We start from the raw sequence: 14,885 nt of genomic DNA, 5'->3' as shown, positions 1-14,885 counted from the left end.
CCGTTTCCTTAGTTCAGTGATGCCTTTCAGTCAACAAGCATGTCTAGTCATAGATCTTCGTCACAGAAGCGCGGGCTAGTGCTGGGAGCCTTCGGCGATAGCACACATACCTGTGTTTATGACGCGTCCCATCTGCGGTCACCGCTTCTTGTGCTGGCACTGTAGACATGAAAAAATCGTTTATTTAAGAACATCGATGCGAAAGCTGAAATATAGAGTGATTTATCCGTGTTAGATTTCTTGATTCCTGCGCCTAGACACGCCAAGAGGACGGACTCGGCGGATTCGCTAGGCCTAAGCTTCGGTGGGGAGCGATCTCGGCGCGGGTAGTTAAAATAGCAATCGCAAGCGAAAATCGATGGTGTGGCACTACCAAGCATACTGCTGAATACGGACAGCAACTTTTTATTTCTGGTACAGGCGTGAGTTCTAGTTGCTGGGCGATAGCGCATCAACCACGTATGTACGAGACGTATCTCTGCAAAACAAACTGCTTCTCGGCTTTGACATGGCAAATTATCCGCGCTTTTCTCATGTTCTCCGCTTCAAAGGTTTTATCGGCCCCTGGCCGAGGTGCTGCTAAGGCTTCAGCCAGCAGCAATGACTACCGTGTTGTGTTACCCCGTCTTCCTAGCGGTAAGCTGGTTGTGGACTCCGTTTTCCTGCATGCTGACTTAAGTGGTCGACCGTACAGAGCCCAAGACTTCAGAGACGCCCTTCGGAACGTTATTGACCTGAAGGAAATAAGTTCCATCGGACAATTTCAGATGTCGCACGTGTGGATGGTGACGTGCAAATCAGGGATCACAAAATCAAAGCTAGTCGCATGCGGGGAATTATCCGTAAAAGGTAGACGCTGCGTCGTCATTGATCCTGAGCCCACGGAAGTTCAAATGAAGCTTTTGTGGCTTCCTGAGCGTTTGGAAGATGACTACATTCGAGATGCGCTTCAGGCTTACGGGAAAGTCAAGTCTATATCAGCAGAAAGCTGGAGAGTATCGGAGATGGAACAAATGCGTACGCTAAATCGGGACGTGGTGTTGACTCTTGCCGATGGAGTGAGCGTGGGGGACGTTCCACATCTACTACCTGTTTGTGGAGTGCAGAGTCTCGTATTAATTCCAGGCCGGCCCCCACTTTGTCTGCGCTGTAACAGGGTGGGGCACATTCGTCGAAACTGCAGAACCCCGCGTTGTGAAACCTGCCGACGCTTTGGTCACACATCTGAAGAATGTGTCGTAACATACGCCGATAAGTTACGACACAGAACAAAGCCTCCGGATGAAAGCTTGCAAGAACACATAATGGGCATTACGGAGGTTCTTGACGCGACGGGAGACGTTCCCTCTTCCGCGGAGACCCGCTGTGCCAGTAAGGCCCCTCTGCCTGTTAAAGACAGTCACAATGGCATCGCAGAACTGCCCGTGAAAAAAGAAAGTAGCGAAGAGAAAGATGACCAACCGAAGCAACAACCCAAAGGAGCACCCGCTACCACAGAGCCAGCTGCTGCCCAGCAAGCGAATGAGGGAGCCGGAGACGACTCACCTGATGCACCCAAGCGTCTCGACACGTGCGCTGAGCCGGCAGAGGACAGACGAAGTAACGCGGATACTTCAGTTCCGAAGCGCCGTGCGACTAACAGATCGGATTCAAGCACAGACAGCGAGACGACCAGTACCACAAGAAAAGCACGTCGCCGCAAAACATCGAAAAACTCAGGAAAGTGCCGTCGATCACGGTCCAGAAGGCCAGGTGGGGTTTCGGAGGGAGCCTCACCGTTGCCCTGTAGGACCGATCACATAGATCATTAGGTCCAAATAGTTGGTAGTCACCATGGCCCTGTCCCAGCAACTTCTATTCGCAACCTTGAACGTACGAGGCCTTAGGTCTTTGCAGAAACAGGCGCAGCTTCGCCGGCTTTTGTCTAGGAAGCGCCTCGACTTCGTCGCCGTGCAGGAGACGAAGATTGAGCGTGATGACGAGACAGAAAGGGCTTTGCGACCTTTTCTGTCTGAGTGTAATGTTTGCGTTTCACACGCTCTTGGTTTATCGGCGGGCTGTTTCCTGTTTCTGAAAAAGAGCCTACTTTGTTCAGCTTTTAGTTATCACGTCGACACTGAAGGTCGATATATATCTTGTGATTTTGTGTTGCAGGGTGTGCCATGGCGCATAGTCAACGTCTATGCATTTAATGACGCTGCAAAACGAACTCTTTTATTTGATACTGTGTCTAGTCTATTGGACTGTGATCGCTGCATTGTTTTAATGGGAGATTTCAATTATGTATGTGATCCCAACGATCGAAGCGGCATTAACACTCCGCGGGACAGGAGTGGTGAAGTTTTGTCTAACATAATAGAAAATGCAGGGCTCGTTGATATAGGAGTGTCGGGACAGGGAGCTCGCTCTTATACAAGAATTCAAGGTCATTCCTACGCCCGCCTTGATCGGATTCATGTTTCTTCATCGCTCCTCTCTCGAGGACTATCCTGCATTACTATCCCCGTTTCATTCTCTGATCATTGTATGGTTATCGCAAACATTGGTGAAAAATTTGTAACTAATTTCCGACCACAGTGGGCACTCTGGAAGCTTAACTCTGAGCTCCTAAATGATCAGGAATTTATTAATCGCGTGCGCATGGCTCTAACCAATTCTCTTTCTAGTGACTTGCCATTATTTGCTGCTTGGGAACTCTTTAAACAAGAGGTTCGTACAGTGGCTATAGAAATTGGATAGGTGAAATCATTCTATAGAAAGAATGAAGAAAGAACGCTTCTTAAGACCCTATGTAGCCTTTATGAGATTGAATGCGAAATGCCAGGCACTAACATTGTTGACATAGAAAACATTAAATGTGAGTTACACAAGTATGACGCGCTACGTTACAGAGGTGCGCTAATTCGATCTCGAAGCAGGCGTGCCCTGCAATCTGAGCAACCAACACGTCAAGCTTTATTTGACGAGCGACGTCACGGTATTTCCAAAGTAATTCCGGAAATATACTCCGAAGGTAGTCTTGTAACAAATACTAAGGACATAATTTCTCAGTTCGAAACTTTCTACACTATGTTGTTTAGTGCCCCTTCGGACGATCACGATGCAAAAGTTTTAGAGAGTTTTGTATCTCTTGTCAAACCATTACAGGGTGATGACTGTGCAGTCATCAGTGGTAGCCTTACGATTCAAGAAATTCAGCTAGCTATTGATCAGCTGCCTTTGTCGAAAACACCCAGCCCCGATGGACTTTCAAGTGAATTTTACAAAGCTTTCAAATCAATTATCAGCCCCATATTATTGGATATTTTTATTTAAAGTTTAGAGATTGACGCCCTTCCGCAGTCTTTTTGCAAAACCCACACAGTTTTAATTCCCAAAAGTTCAGATAAAGAGAAACTGCGTTCCGTTGAAGGCTATCGACCAATCGCATTGTCAAACGTGGATTACAAAATTTTTGCGAAAGTTCTATCTAATAGATTGCAATTTGCGATGTCAATTCTAATTGGTTCCCATCAGACATGTGGAATCAGGGGCCGATCAATTCAAACCAACATACATATCGCACGTACCCTTCTTCAATACTGTTATGGTTCCACTGAGCAGCTTGCAATGCTCCAGGTAGACCTTGCTAAAGCTTTTGATCGTGTCAGTCACTCCTATTTATTTTCCCTTCTGGAGCATGTCAATGTTCGCTCCATTGTGCTTAAAGGCGTTAGGCTTTGCTACACCTGTTGTACTACTCGTTTAGTTATTAATGGCCAACTCTCCGAACCCATTTCTATTTGCTCATCAGTAAAACAAGGCTGCCCGATGTCCCCACTACTATTCGCCCTTTACCTGGAACCGCTATGCTTAAGCGTAATTCAGTCGAGTAACATCCATGGCTTCAATATACTGGGTAATGAAGTTAAAAGTCTTAGCTTATGCAGACGATCTAGCGTTCTTCTGCACGGATAAGTCCAGTGTTGAAAAAGTAGTATCGAAAATAGAAGAATTTGGCAGCGTATCAGGAGCGCGAATGAACTCCTCAAAAAGTTTAGGCTTATGGTTTGGCTCATGGTGCTATACACCAGAACAGTTTGCAGGCGTTAAGTGGACTGATGTCCCGCCAAAGTATCTTGGCGTGCCGCTAGACGCATATAAATTAAGCGCACACTATTGGAAAGAACGGGTTTCGGTACTGCAAAGTTACGCCCAGACATTCGTTCCACAACGACTTTCTATTTTTGGGAAAGCCGAAGCCTGCAATAAGTTCTTGGCAACAAAAATTTTCTATGTATTGCAAGTTATCCATTGTGCTAGGCTATACATCCAAAGCTTTCACCGTATCTTTGCAACCTTCGTATGGTCTTCAACTTTTGAGCCCATGAGGCGCGACAATATCTTTAGGCCTGTTAGTGAAGGTGGGTTGGGCTTAGTACATCTTTATGTGCGGCAAATAGTGTCTCGTTTCTTCTATTTTCGCGATACTTCCCATCCTGTAATTCGTTCATACATGCAAGTCACACTTGTTAATGTGTTACCTGATTTAGTTGTTTCTTCAAGTTTTTCTTCGCGCTTATGCTTGTGGGGGTTCATGCAAGAAGTTTACTTGGCGGTTCGTTTCCTGACAGTTCGGTTTTCCACTGAATACTTGTATTCTGTGTCGCGCAAAACGTTGTACAAAGACTTACTATCCATGCTATTTCCGCCTCCACTTTACCGATCAATATACATTAAATTGCCAGGCCACGATGTGCTAAAGCGAGTTCGCAAAATGTATTTATCCCCTTGCTGCAAAACATTCTTTGATAAAGTTCATAGTGAAACCATACCGGTTAAAACATGGCTACAAAAAAAGGGTATCTTTGTCTCTTCTGTTAACTGTCGCCTTTGTGATGTACCAGAGACAATTGAACATTGTTTTATTAGCTGCACCGACGCCATCATATTTTGGGATGTCCTCCAACGAACTTTAAAGAAAGACTTTGAGATTAACGCTCATACTGTGCGATACCTGCTACCAACCTCTGATAATAGTGCGCCTTTCGATATGTTTTTTGTAATGGGAATGCACAGTTTGTGGAAAACGCGAATGATGGACCGCAACGCCGAAACGGTTGTACCTACAAGGGTAAATTTCATCCAAATGACACTACACCTAAAGCAGGTTTATGATGGACTCGGTGTACAACCGGACTGGTACCCTATTTTGTTGAGGTGCTTATCCTTGCCAGCCTTCTAAAGTGACACGAACGTTTCTACTCACAGTATGAACGCTACCTTTTCTGTGTGTGACTTTCATTGTGCCCTCCATTCTCTGACTATGCAGAACTGGTGAACGTCTGGTTGAATGGTTGAATGCAACTATAATAAATACCATGAAAGAAAGAAAAAAAAAGATGGTGTGGCGTAGTGGTAAAATGACGGGCTTGGGATCTGTAGGTCGGACGTTCGAATCCTCGTCGGAGCAGTTTTATTTTTTACGTTTTTTTTCCCTTTTTTTATTGCACTAAAGCGCTCTTTCTTGCTTTCTGTATTCAAAAAAGTATATACGGTGTCCAGGCACCGCATATTTAACGCGCTAGAGCTGTTTTTCGCACGAGTAGCCAGTGCCTCCCAGTACGCCGCGCCTTCCCAGCGCCCCAGCGTCCAGCGCGCTGTACTGGGCCCATAATCCGGCGCACTGGGTCCCAGTGGCGCTGGTTTTTGCAATAGGGTTATTTGTCCTTATCAGCGATATCAGACATACCAGACATAATCAGGCCTTTCCACACTCTTATCGGTCCTTATCCACATCATCGAGCCTCATTCACCCCTCATCCATCATAATCGGAATTAACTGATAATGCGTATTGACTTGCTAACATTATCAAAATTGATCCTACCATCATAAGCCCTTATCCTTCTTTAGAACGTTATCCATCCGCGTCGAACCATTATCAATGTGATGAGACCCCTAAAAACCCCTCACCACTCCTTAAAACCCTTATCAAGTCATTGACTGCTGTCTGTGTTGGGCGACGTGAAGCACATGAGCCCTCATAGATTCGTGGCATTTCGGTTGGTGCAGGAACGCGCCAGCGGAAGGCGCATCCTGCGACCACGGAAACGCAACGGCTACGCGGCGGTTTGGCATTGAATTTTCACAAAATGGGAAATTTCCTGGTGTATTCAACACACCCAGTCAGTTCTACATGTGGTTGCAGAGACAGCTTTTATTCCATGAACATCATATCTTCCAACAAAGCCTTGGCAGAAACTGGTGTTGTATACATTACTTTCATTATAGCAATTCGTCTTACATGACGGACAGGTTTCCTCGGTGGGTAGGCAGAAGAATGTTCACGCATTTAAAACGCGCTCAAGACCGAGAAATTAGAGTTTAAATGCATAAGCATTTATATGCTTACCATTGGCGAAGCTAATCATCATGCCAACGTTCTGTGAGACGTTCCGTTTCGTAGCTGGCATGTCGCTTTTACTCCTACTCAGCAGCAGCTGAACGATGTGCCGCGCCGGCCTGAGATGGCGCACCCGCGTATGAAATGAAAATCGTCTGGGCAGTCCAAGCATAGCGCTCAACTTTGTCATTATTGCGAAACAATTACATGGACACTCCTGGCGCATTTTCCCCGTCACCGTGGATGTCACCGCGATCTTTTCCCAATGCAGTCCAAAGGCGATAACACCGTCGCAGCGCGTCGTATGCTGTGTGTGCGAGTGAAAGCACGCGGGGGAAGCCAACTACCGCGGCTCAATATGGCGTGCGCGAAGGAAGACAGCGGAGAGACAACGCGCTGTCTTCCGTCGCGCGGAAGGCCGTCGGGGGATAGGAGGCAGGGAGAGGGGCGGCGTTGTGCGCTGGAAGCAAATGACGATCGCGGCTCAATCCGGCGCGTGCGAAGGAAGAAAGCGGAGAGACAAAGCGCTGTCTTTCGTCGCGCGGAAGGCCGTCGGGGGACAGGAGGCAGGGAGAGGGGCGGCGTTGTGCGCTGGAAGCAAATGACGATCGCGGCTCAATCCGGCGCGTGCGAAGGAAGAAAGCGGAGAGACAAAGCGCTGTCTTCCGTCGCGCGGAAGGCCGTCGGCGGCTGCTAGGTAGGGAAGGGGGGGGGGGTGGCGTGGTGCTCCGGAAACACACGACGATCGCGGTTCAATCTCGCGCGCGATATGGAAGAAAGTAGAGTGGCAGCGCGGTAGGCACGGGGGGCGGAGCGGGGGGGGAGGAGTTCGACTCCGCAGAGAAGTTCATACTATGCATGGTCGCGTGCGCCGAACCTTGAAAGGGATCTGCAGGCGGCTCATACCTTTGAGGGCGCTAGCTCTTGCGTTGGAGTGATAGACCGCAAGAAGGTCAGTTCACTCGCTACAGCTACCACTTCTGCCCACACCAGCGTTTTCATAGCGAGTGTCCGCGCTCATCGATTGCGATGTGTTCATGTTTACTTGTGCGTGATAAGGCCATGCTTGTTAGATAAGTTATTAAGCGAATGTTTTCAAGCTTACACGGTCGATAAAGCTACTATCCTTACTTCATATAGCTGCCTACGAATTCGCTATCGCAATCAATTATTCGCCTTTCGGGTAAAACAGCGCGTTCTTTCTGTCAATGCTTCGCCCTTCGAGTCAAACTGCCAGCTTCAAATAAATTAATTAATCAAATTGCCCGACGGCCGGATTTCAACAGCGGACCTCTAGCACAGAAGCCCGATATTGAAGCCATTACTCAAAAGACGCTCTTCCCCTACAACGGAGTGCATTATATTGCAGTCCCTGTTTTCTTATGCAGATCTCCGGAAATATTTTAAAATAATTGACACATCGTCATACGTCCAACTTAGGGCCCATCCCTAAGAAACCGCAGCGAAAAAAAAATATAAACCGTCCAAAACTCCTCCTACTCTCCGTGACAGAGTGCCGTGAGCAGTGACTCCGCCCCTATTTCACCTGGAACTCGCTCAGGAAGGCAGTCTTTCATGAACTTCAGCTGGAGGTTGAATCGCCTTCCAACTTCTTGTTAAGGCTGTCGCTTGTTTAGGAAACCATATTTAAAATTTCTAAATTTGCGCCGGTCCTGTCATTTGTGTTCTTCTCCCTGATTATGATGATTACAATTACAACTCGGAGAGAAAGAAACTCGCATCACATTTGCGCAAAAAATTCTGCCGGAGATTACATTTAGGACTTACAAATTTAATATATTATGCACCGCCCATAAATACGCCCATAATTATGTGATTAGGACTTTTGAGGAACCCTCGTTAACATTGTAACAATCTCACGTAAGCTGTATATTCAGTTTTTTCTTTCGGTTACAAATAACAGGTGCAGTTTACATAAACGCAGCGCTTGTTGCTGGTCCAGAATTGCGCGCATCACGAGTAGCCCTAATTTATCTGTCTCTCTCTAAATTGCATCAAATTTGATTAAAATCGATCTAGTGGTTCTCTACTAAAACAATTTATGAGCTTTTCTTGTGTCTGAACAAAAAAAAAAGAAAAAGATGGTGTTGCCTACGAGCTGAAGCTCCTTTTTAATGAACGAAGCACATGATGGCTACAATATAACGTAAACACGTGTATCGTCTGCAATCATATTTCAAATAGCACATATAAGCCGAAAGATGTGGAAAAAGAAAGCGTATACAGGGCAAGCGATTTTACCGTGGACGTGTCCCGTGTCTTTCGAGGACAAGCGATTGTCCCGTGTTTACTGGCCGTGTCTCTCGAGTACAAGAAATTGTCCCGTGCACCTGTCCCGCGTGTTTTGAGGACAAACAATTTACCCTTGTACTTGTCCCGTGACTTACCAGGACAAGCAATTGTTGCTTATACTTTTTCCCGTGTCTTTAATACCGCGTGGGCTCTTTCAAATACCAGTATTGCACAACTCACCCAACCGTCCACTTTTCTGCTACTCTTCCCATCTGCCTTAGACGAAGCGAAAATTGAAACGTCTTCGACGGTCTTTTTTTTTTAATACAAGTCGTAGCGTTACACTTGCACATGTGCCCTTGCCACCTCTGACAGCTCGGACGCCCGGTGAGTGTCCGTCGTCTTGCGCTTCAAATTTATTCTTCCTTTTTAGATGAAGGAAAGAAAAACAAGCAAAAGTACTTAGACGCATATCCATTGAATGGCGGGGTGTCTAAATACTTGTAACTTGCATTAGTAAAGGGAAGAACAGTCACTGACAAAACCAATTCTCGCACAAGTGAAACTGTCAGGTACAGTGATTGCTAGATATTTAGCATAGCTAGATTAAAAAGAAAGGTCATTTTACCTGTAGATAAAACAGCAGGACGTACCCCTGCCGCGAGCGAAATAATATACACGAAAGAAATAAATGAGGTATTTTACCACACGAGGACGCTGACAAAGACTTACACATTCTTTGTGACAACGCGATTCAGCATAAACTGGCACAGGCCTATCAGAAAGCAGTCTAAAGAAACCGTAAAAAGAAGGCAGCTTAACTGCTCACGTCAATGATGGTCAATGCAGATGTTTAACCTGAACATGGAAGAGTAGTTAAAAAGTCGTTAGACAAACAAGGCTAAGTAGCGCTGCCCCCAGTTAAAACTAGTGAGGCAGCTGAGAGCACCGAGGTTTGATGGATTCCCATCTACCGCAGGTAGTTCACCAGCCTGTCCTGAGGCACATAGAACAATGTTCTGAATAGTTCCTTTACCAATTATTAACCACCATACAACGATAGCGTGAGCCGAGACAAAAGCTTGAATATGGACACGCATGCTTGTTTATCCGGTGACCGCATTTCTGCCCGTTTCCGCTTCTACAACTTCACGCTCATCTGGTATGGAGTTCATATCAGCAATACTTCATCTTTGGCGTTTCAAATGAATCCGGGCATTCATTCGGCTAACGCGCAGAAAGAAAATGTTTACAAGCTGAATAGACAAACCCTATTATTCGTAGGCGGCCATTAGCACACGTTCACTCAAAGTATGTCCAGTATCAGGACTGGCTGGCATTTTATCTTGTAAACCGCGTGTTAAAGAGAATGCGCGAAATATAATAGTAAACCACGTGACTACGCGCCAGCGCACAGCTACGACAGCGCTCTTTAGAGGGCTCGGTGAGAAAGGAAAAATCTCGCCTCGAGCGCGTCACGTCCTTGAGAACCCTGACCAGCGCGTTGCGTTTGATTAGCCGAATACTGCTTACACATACACGTTATACCCATTACCTTATCCTTATGCTTGTAATCCTTTAAATTTGTGGTGAAAGAAAGAAATATTGCGCAGATCCCAAGCACTATAGGAATGGATGTTATGACAAGAATTTTGCGGTTACATGGTTACATGACATTGTTTCGTGTTCCGTAACGCGGTATCAGGTGGACAAACAAAGTCTTTGTTAACAGAGTATGGATGGTTGGCGAGCATGCGTGTCTGTGACGACAGCAGCGCGATGACGACCCCACTGAAAACGGCCGTATGCCGGAAACACCATCATCTACGCAGGCCCTACGCGAGAATAGGGCATCATAATTGTCAACTTCTACATAGGTAGTGGACTATGGTAAACGAGACAAAAACAGATTGCGACGTTATTGGTTCAACTCGGCTCAAATCACGACAGACACCACATGCGAGTTTCTTAAAACTGTTGAACTTGCTGCATCCGCGAGCTCTGACGTCGCAACAGGCACACGGGTGTTCTGAATGTCGTCACGGGCCTCTAACCTGAAAGTTTTCTCATCGGTGAAGACAGCTACCAAGTGTTCCCCGTTCCCAGCCCGTGCCAACAGCAGCCCATATTTTCCTCATGTACACTTTCTTGGCACCTCTGTCAGTCCATGTCTTCGCCGGAGCTTGAAGTAGAAAACCTTGAGATCCCTTGGCAGCGCTTTTCTCATTGTTGCAACACACGCTGAGCTCCAAAGCCCGAGTTTGATGATTCTCCGCTGTTGGTATTCGATTCTCTTCATCACAATTCTATTATTGTAAGCAGCGGAGACAGGACGATCATTGCCGGTTATGTCGTTATGAGGGCCACGTTGGAGAGCGCAATCGAGAACCTTGCGGTGAATTTTTAGAATCTTTTTTCGACCTCGAAAGGAGTGCCCGGCCTCGCTCAATGACGACATTGCGGGTGGGAGTGAAGGAAGGCGTTTCATTCTCCGAAAAATAAATAAACCATAACAAAAATGGGCGCGAAACCATTCTGTGTAGGTGGCTGGCCAGCGAAGTTGCAGTATCACCTGATCCAATAGACCAATGTGACGTAGCCTTGATATTGGTCCTGCCGAGTCTGAGCACAACGCCGTTGTGCATGTTGACGTTGCTGTTGTCGCTCATCGTTTTCGCGCTGGTCTTGGGTAGTCCTATCCATGGCCTTCCCACAGCGCTATCACAACACAAATAAATCATTTACTAGGCGGGTTCCTTTATAGATAGGAAAATGTAGTGACGTCACTGCCTGCTTCGTGTGCTACCGTTTTAGCTTCTCAGCAAATGAAGCTTATGCGACCGTAGATTTTACCAGGAAGCGCTTGCGGAGAACGCTATGCACGAAGGCGAGCGTTCAGTTCTTTCTTTTTCTTTCCCTTGCACGGCCGGCGCAACCGCTGCCGCGGATGCACGGAGGCGAGCGCCATCTGGTGGTGCTGCAAATAACCCAGCGGCGCAAGGGTCTGCTGTGGTTGGTTTCCTCTCTACGAATGCGAAGAAATCCCGGGATGTTAGTCATATGCAGCTTCGATGTAAAACACGATCGAAATGTGGCAGACTTAAAAGATGGTTTACGAAACGAAGTGGAGATATGCTTAAATATTAAAGGCAAAATTATCGATCAAGATGTCAGCCAGTAATGATGGGGCACTGTGATACAGCAGACACACTACTAAGGAAATAACTAGCCGGTGTAACTTGTTTCATTCGGTGAAGGACATTAGGTTTTATTATGACTACCGGTACTCGCTCATTAATGCAGCAGAATTCGTCAATGTTGCCCGCTATATCCTGATGGATTAGGAATCGTACTCTGTACTGCTTCTTATATGGAAGTCCTCTATAGCAGACGACGTGGCTATTACCAGTTCTTCAAACCTCACTAGTTTTTCTAACCTCACGAAAACCGATGATATTCCAAACAATGTCTGATAGTTCCTCAAAGAAGCTTCTTAAAGTAGCTTCACTCGAAAAAGTTCGGATTTTAGATGGTCCCAGGGTCAGTTTTCATTGGCAGCCTGTCCGAGTCTAGAGATCCTTAGCACCCTTCGCTGCGTTACAGGTCTGAGCGCCGCCCTGGTAAGGTGCTCTACAGCGGCTGGGGACTGAGGGCCATTGGTTGATGTATTGAATAATTTTGGAGGGAGTGGCCGAATACTACAACAGGGAGGCCAATTCCTGCTCTGGTGTGGGAGTAAAGACACTACCTCAACCAACTGTGCCTTCGCACAATTGAATCACCGTAATTAACGTCAAAGGAAATGGATTCGACTCTCACAAGGGTCGTGGGCTCGAGTGCCTTAATGAATTCTATAAAAATTAACCGCGTTTTAATTAATTTCACCTTATCACCAAAGATCGTGGGTTAGACTTCCGCATAAGCTCCAGGGTTCGACTCCCATCGAAGGCCGTGGGTTCGAGTGCCTGAACTAACTCTATCTTAATAAACATTGCCTTTACTTCTTTTTTCACTTGATCAGCGGCATCAGATCCAGCTGTGTAATAAAAGAACGACAAACAGCGAGCAGTAGCACGAACCCGTATCTGCGGAAGGCGACCTCACATGACTTTCTGTATCGCACGCCGCGTTTTCAAGACCATCGGGATATCAGCCTTTTAAAGATTTCAGCTTTAAAAAAAAACTTCTGATAAGACCTTTCGATACACGTTTCTCGTCATGCACTGACGCATGACATGACATGATAATGATTTTGTGTATAAGCAACGCGTGGGAAACGTGTATGGATGGTATTAATACCGGCGTAGATAAAAAGTCTACAAAGTCAATGCCTAAATCAAAGTCTTGCGTGTATGCATGATACCCTAAAACTAACGATTAGTTTGCCACAGTGGTTTTAGCAACTTGTCAGTTTTGTCTCTCATGACCTCTATGAAGTTGTTGAGATTAGTAGTCTAGCGAAACGATTTATTCAATCTTTCAGCACTGAGTTACCTGCTTTGTACGCATTTACGTATGTTTCTTAACAAGATAGGAAAGAAAAAAGCGATCGTCGCCTAATGATTAGTGCACCGGGTTGTGCTACACGAACGAGGTTGTATTGCAGCGTCGGTCACATATTCTTTTTATTTATTACCAAGGTGAGGCAGGAACTTAACTAGCAACCACGTGCCTGCCGCAAAGTGCCAAAAATGAGGCAAAGAATGGTTTGCGCTATGAAATCGCTCTAGCTAACTTGCTTGCTCCTTCACGCTTGTCATCGCTATTCCGTGACCATGTTCGTGCATGCGTGAGTAATCGGCGCACGCCACGTGCTTAAAATCAATCCCAAACGCGATTTAATGTGACAGCTGATGCGCTAGAAGTAGCATGTTTACTTCCGTACTCAGCTCATTAAGGAGAATTGTCGTCGTTGCGCGCCGGCGCATTGTAATGTGATGCATTTTCATATTTCGCAGTATTTTCTTTAAAGCGCGGAAAGAAGGGCCACTCAATATAGAGCGCGTCGAGAGCAATTGAAACTGATATTTTCGAAGGCGATCATACACCTAAACTGTTGTCATGTCTGCCGTAAATGTAATAATAATAAGGAAGAACTCAAAAACGATGCAGTTATTTTCATCGTCATCAAAATCTTTCTTTTTAAACTCGGTGCATGATAGCTGAGACATACTGTAATACCAATGTCCTTTTTCTTAAAAACTGATTTTTATATTGTCACCTGTGTTAAATACTGCAACTCGGTCAGTTCAGGTAGATTATCTGAAGCAGCAGGTGTTGCTTGCGAGAAAAATCCCAATATCCCCTTGCTCCTCCCTAAAATTACTGATTACCTTTAACTAACTCACTTCATGGTCACACGTAGCAAATGTTGAATTTAACCCTAATGTACCTAAGTCCGCGTAATTACTCTCTTCTTTGCTGACCGAAAGCGTTGACACCACCTCCCATTCGTCTACCGACAGGTAAGCCCGCTCCAAGGCCGGCAGCGAGGCGCAGGCCGAGGCCCAGTTCGAGTCCCACTCCTATTCCCACTCCGAGTCCTACCCTGAGTGCCGCTCCGAGGCCCACACCAATGCCGAGTCCATGGCCTATTCCAAAGCCTACTCCAAGGCCTACTCCACCGCCCACGACGGTTCCATCAAAAGGATGTAAGAGCTGGTATTATAAACTTTAACAGCTTTTACGCAGTCCAGTACTTCAATAGACACGAATCTAGAGTCTTCATACCTATACATGCTTAAATGCTTTTAACATGGCGTAAGCGTTCATGAGAAGACTCCCATTTGAATGTATATTGCTACGGAACTACCATACGATGCTATGCTCATGTTAGCCAAGAACGCTGCTTAACGTTGAAAGCGGCTACACAGCTATGAAATGAAAAAAAAAAGCAAATTAACCAGGCAATTCAACATTCAGATGACGTAGATACAAAATGTCCTCCTTGGCGAGTTAGGGTTGAGAATGGGGCGGTGTCACTGTGCACGGCACTGTTTCACATTACGCCAATCATGGAAGAAGTAGGAGGATCATACGTCTGCTTAAATTTTTTCCACTGCGACTTCTTCGGGACCTTCCAACATCATTAAATTGCACGTAACCCGCGAGAAAGGCGCACATCGTTTGGATGATCTACCTTCGGGATCGGGGAGCTATTTTTAGACAGTACATACCCACAGGAGCGGCCCACATAATTTGCACTGCACAGCCTTCGGGATCGGCCCACTTTTTTAGACTGTACTATGT

General features: G+C 46.1%; 1 protein-coding gene across 1 annotated transcript; it reads left to right on the top strand.

Moving 5' to 3' along the window:
* The first annotated feature begins 533 nt into the window (after nucleotides 1-533).
* LOC142567804 (uncharacterized) lies at nucleotides 534-14,291 on the top strand. The gene is made up of 2 exons (XM_075677954.1): nucleotides 534-1,570; nucleotides 14,126-14,291. Exons 1-2 carry the CDS (start codon nucleotides 534-536, stop codon nucleotides 14,289-14,291), a joined length of 1,203 nt encoding a protein of 400 aa, XP_075534069.1.
* Nucleotides 14,292-14,885: the final 594 nt, after the last annotated feature.

This window comes from Dermacentor variabilis, unplaced genomic scaffold, assembly GCF_050947875.1.
Source record: "Dermacentor variabilis isolate Ectoservices unplaced genomic scaffold, ASM5094787v1 scaffold_14, whole genome shotgun sequence".
Classification (NCBI taxonomy): Eukaryota; Metazoa; Arthropoda; class Arachnida; order Ixodida; family Ixodidae; genus Dermacentor; species Dermacentor variabilis.
Note: the sequence above shows the minus strand (reverse complement) of the source record. Positions and strands in the feature narration are given on the sequence as shown.

What these genes read in the sequence shown, in the direction of transcription:
- LOC142567804 (XM_075677954.1), top strand. Translation starts at nt 534, where the DNA reads ATGTTCTCCGCTTCAAAGGTTTTATCGGCCCCTGGCCGAGGTGCTGCT. An exon ending in GCACCCAAGCGTCTCGACAC is followed by an intron (nt 1,571 to 14,125) that starts GTGCGCTGAGCC and finishes CAAGGCCGGCAG; the next exon opens with CGAGGCGCAGGCCGAGGCCC.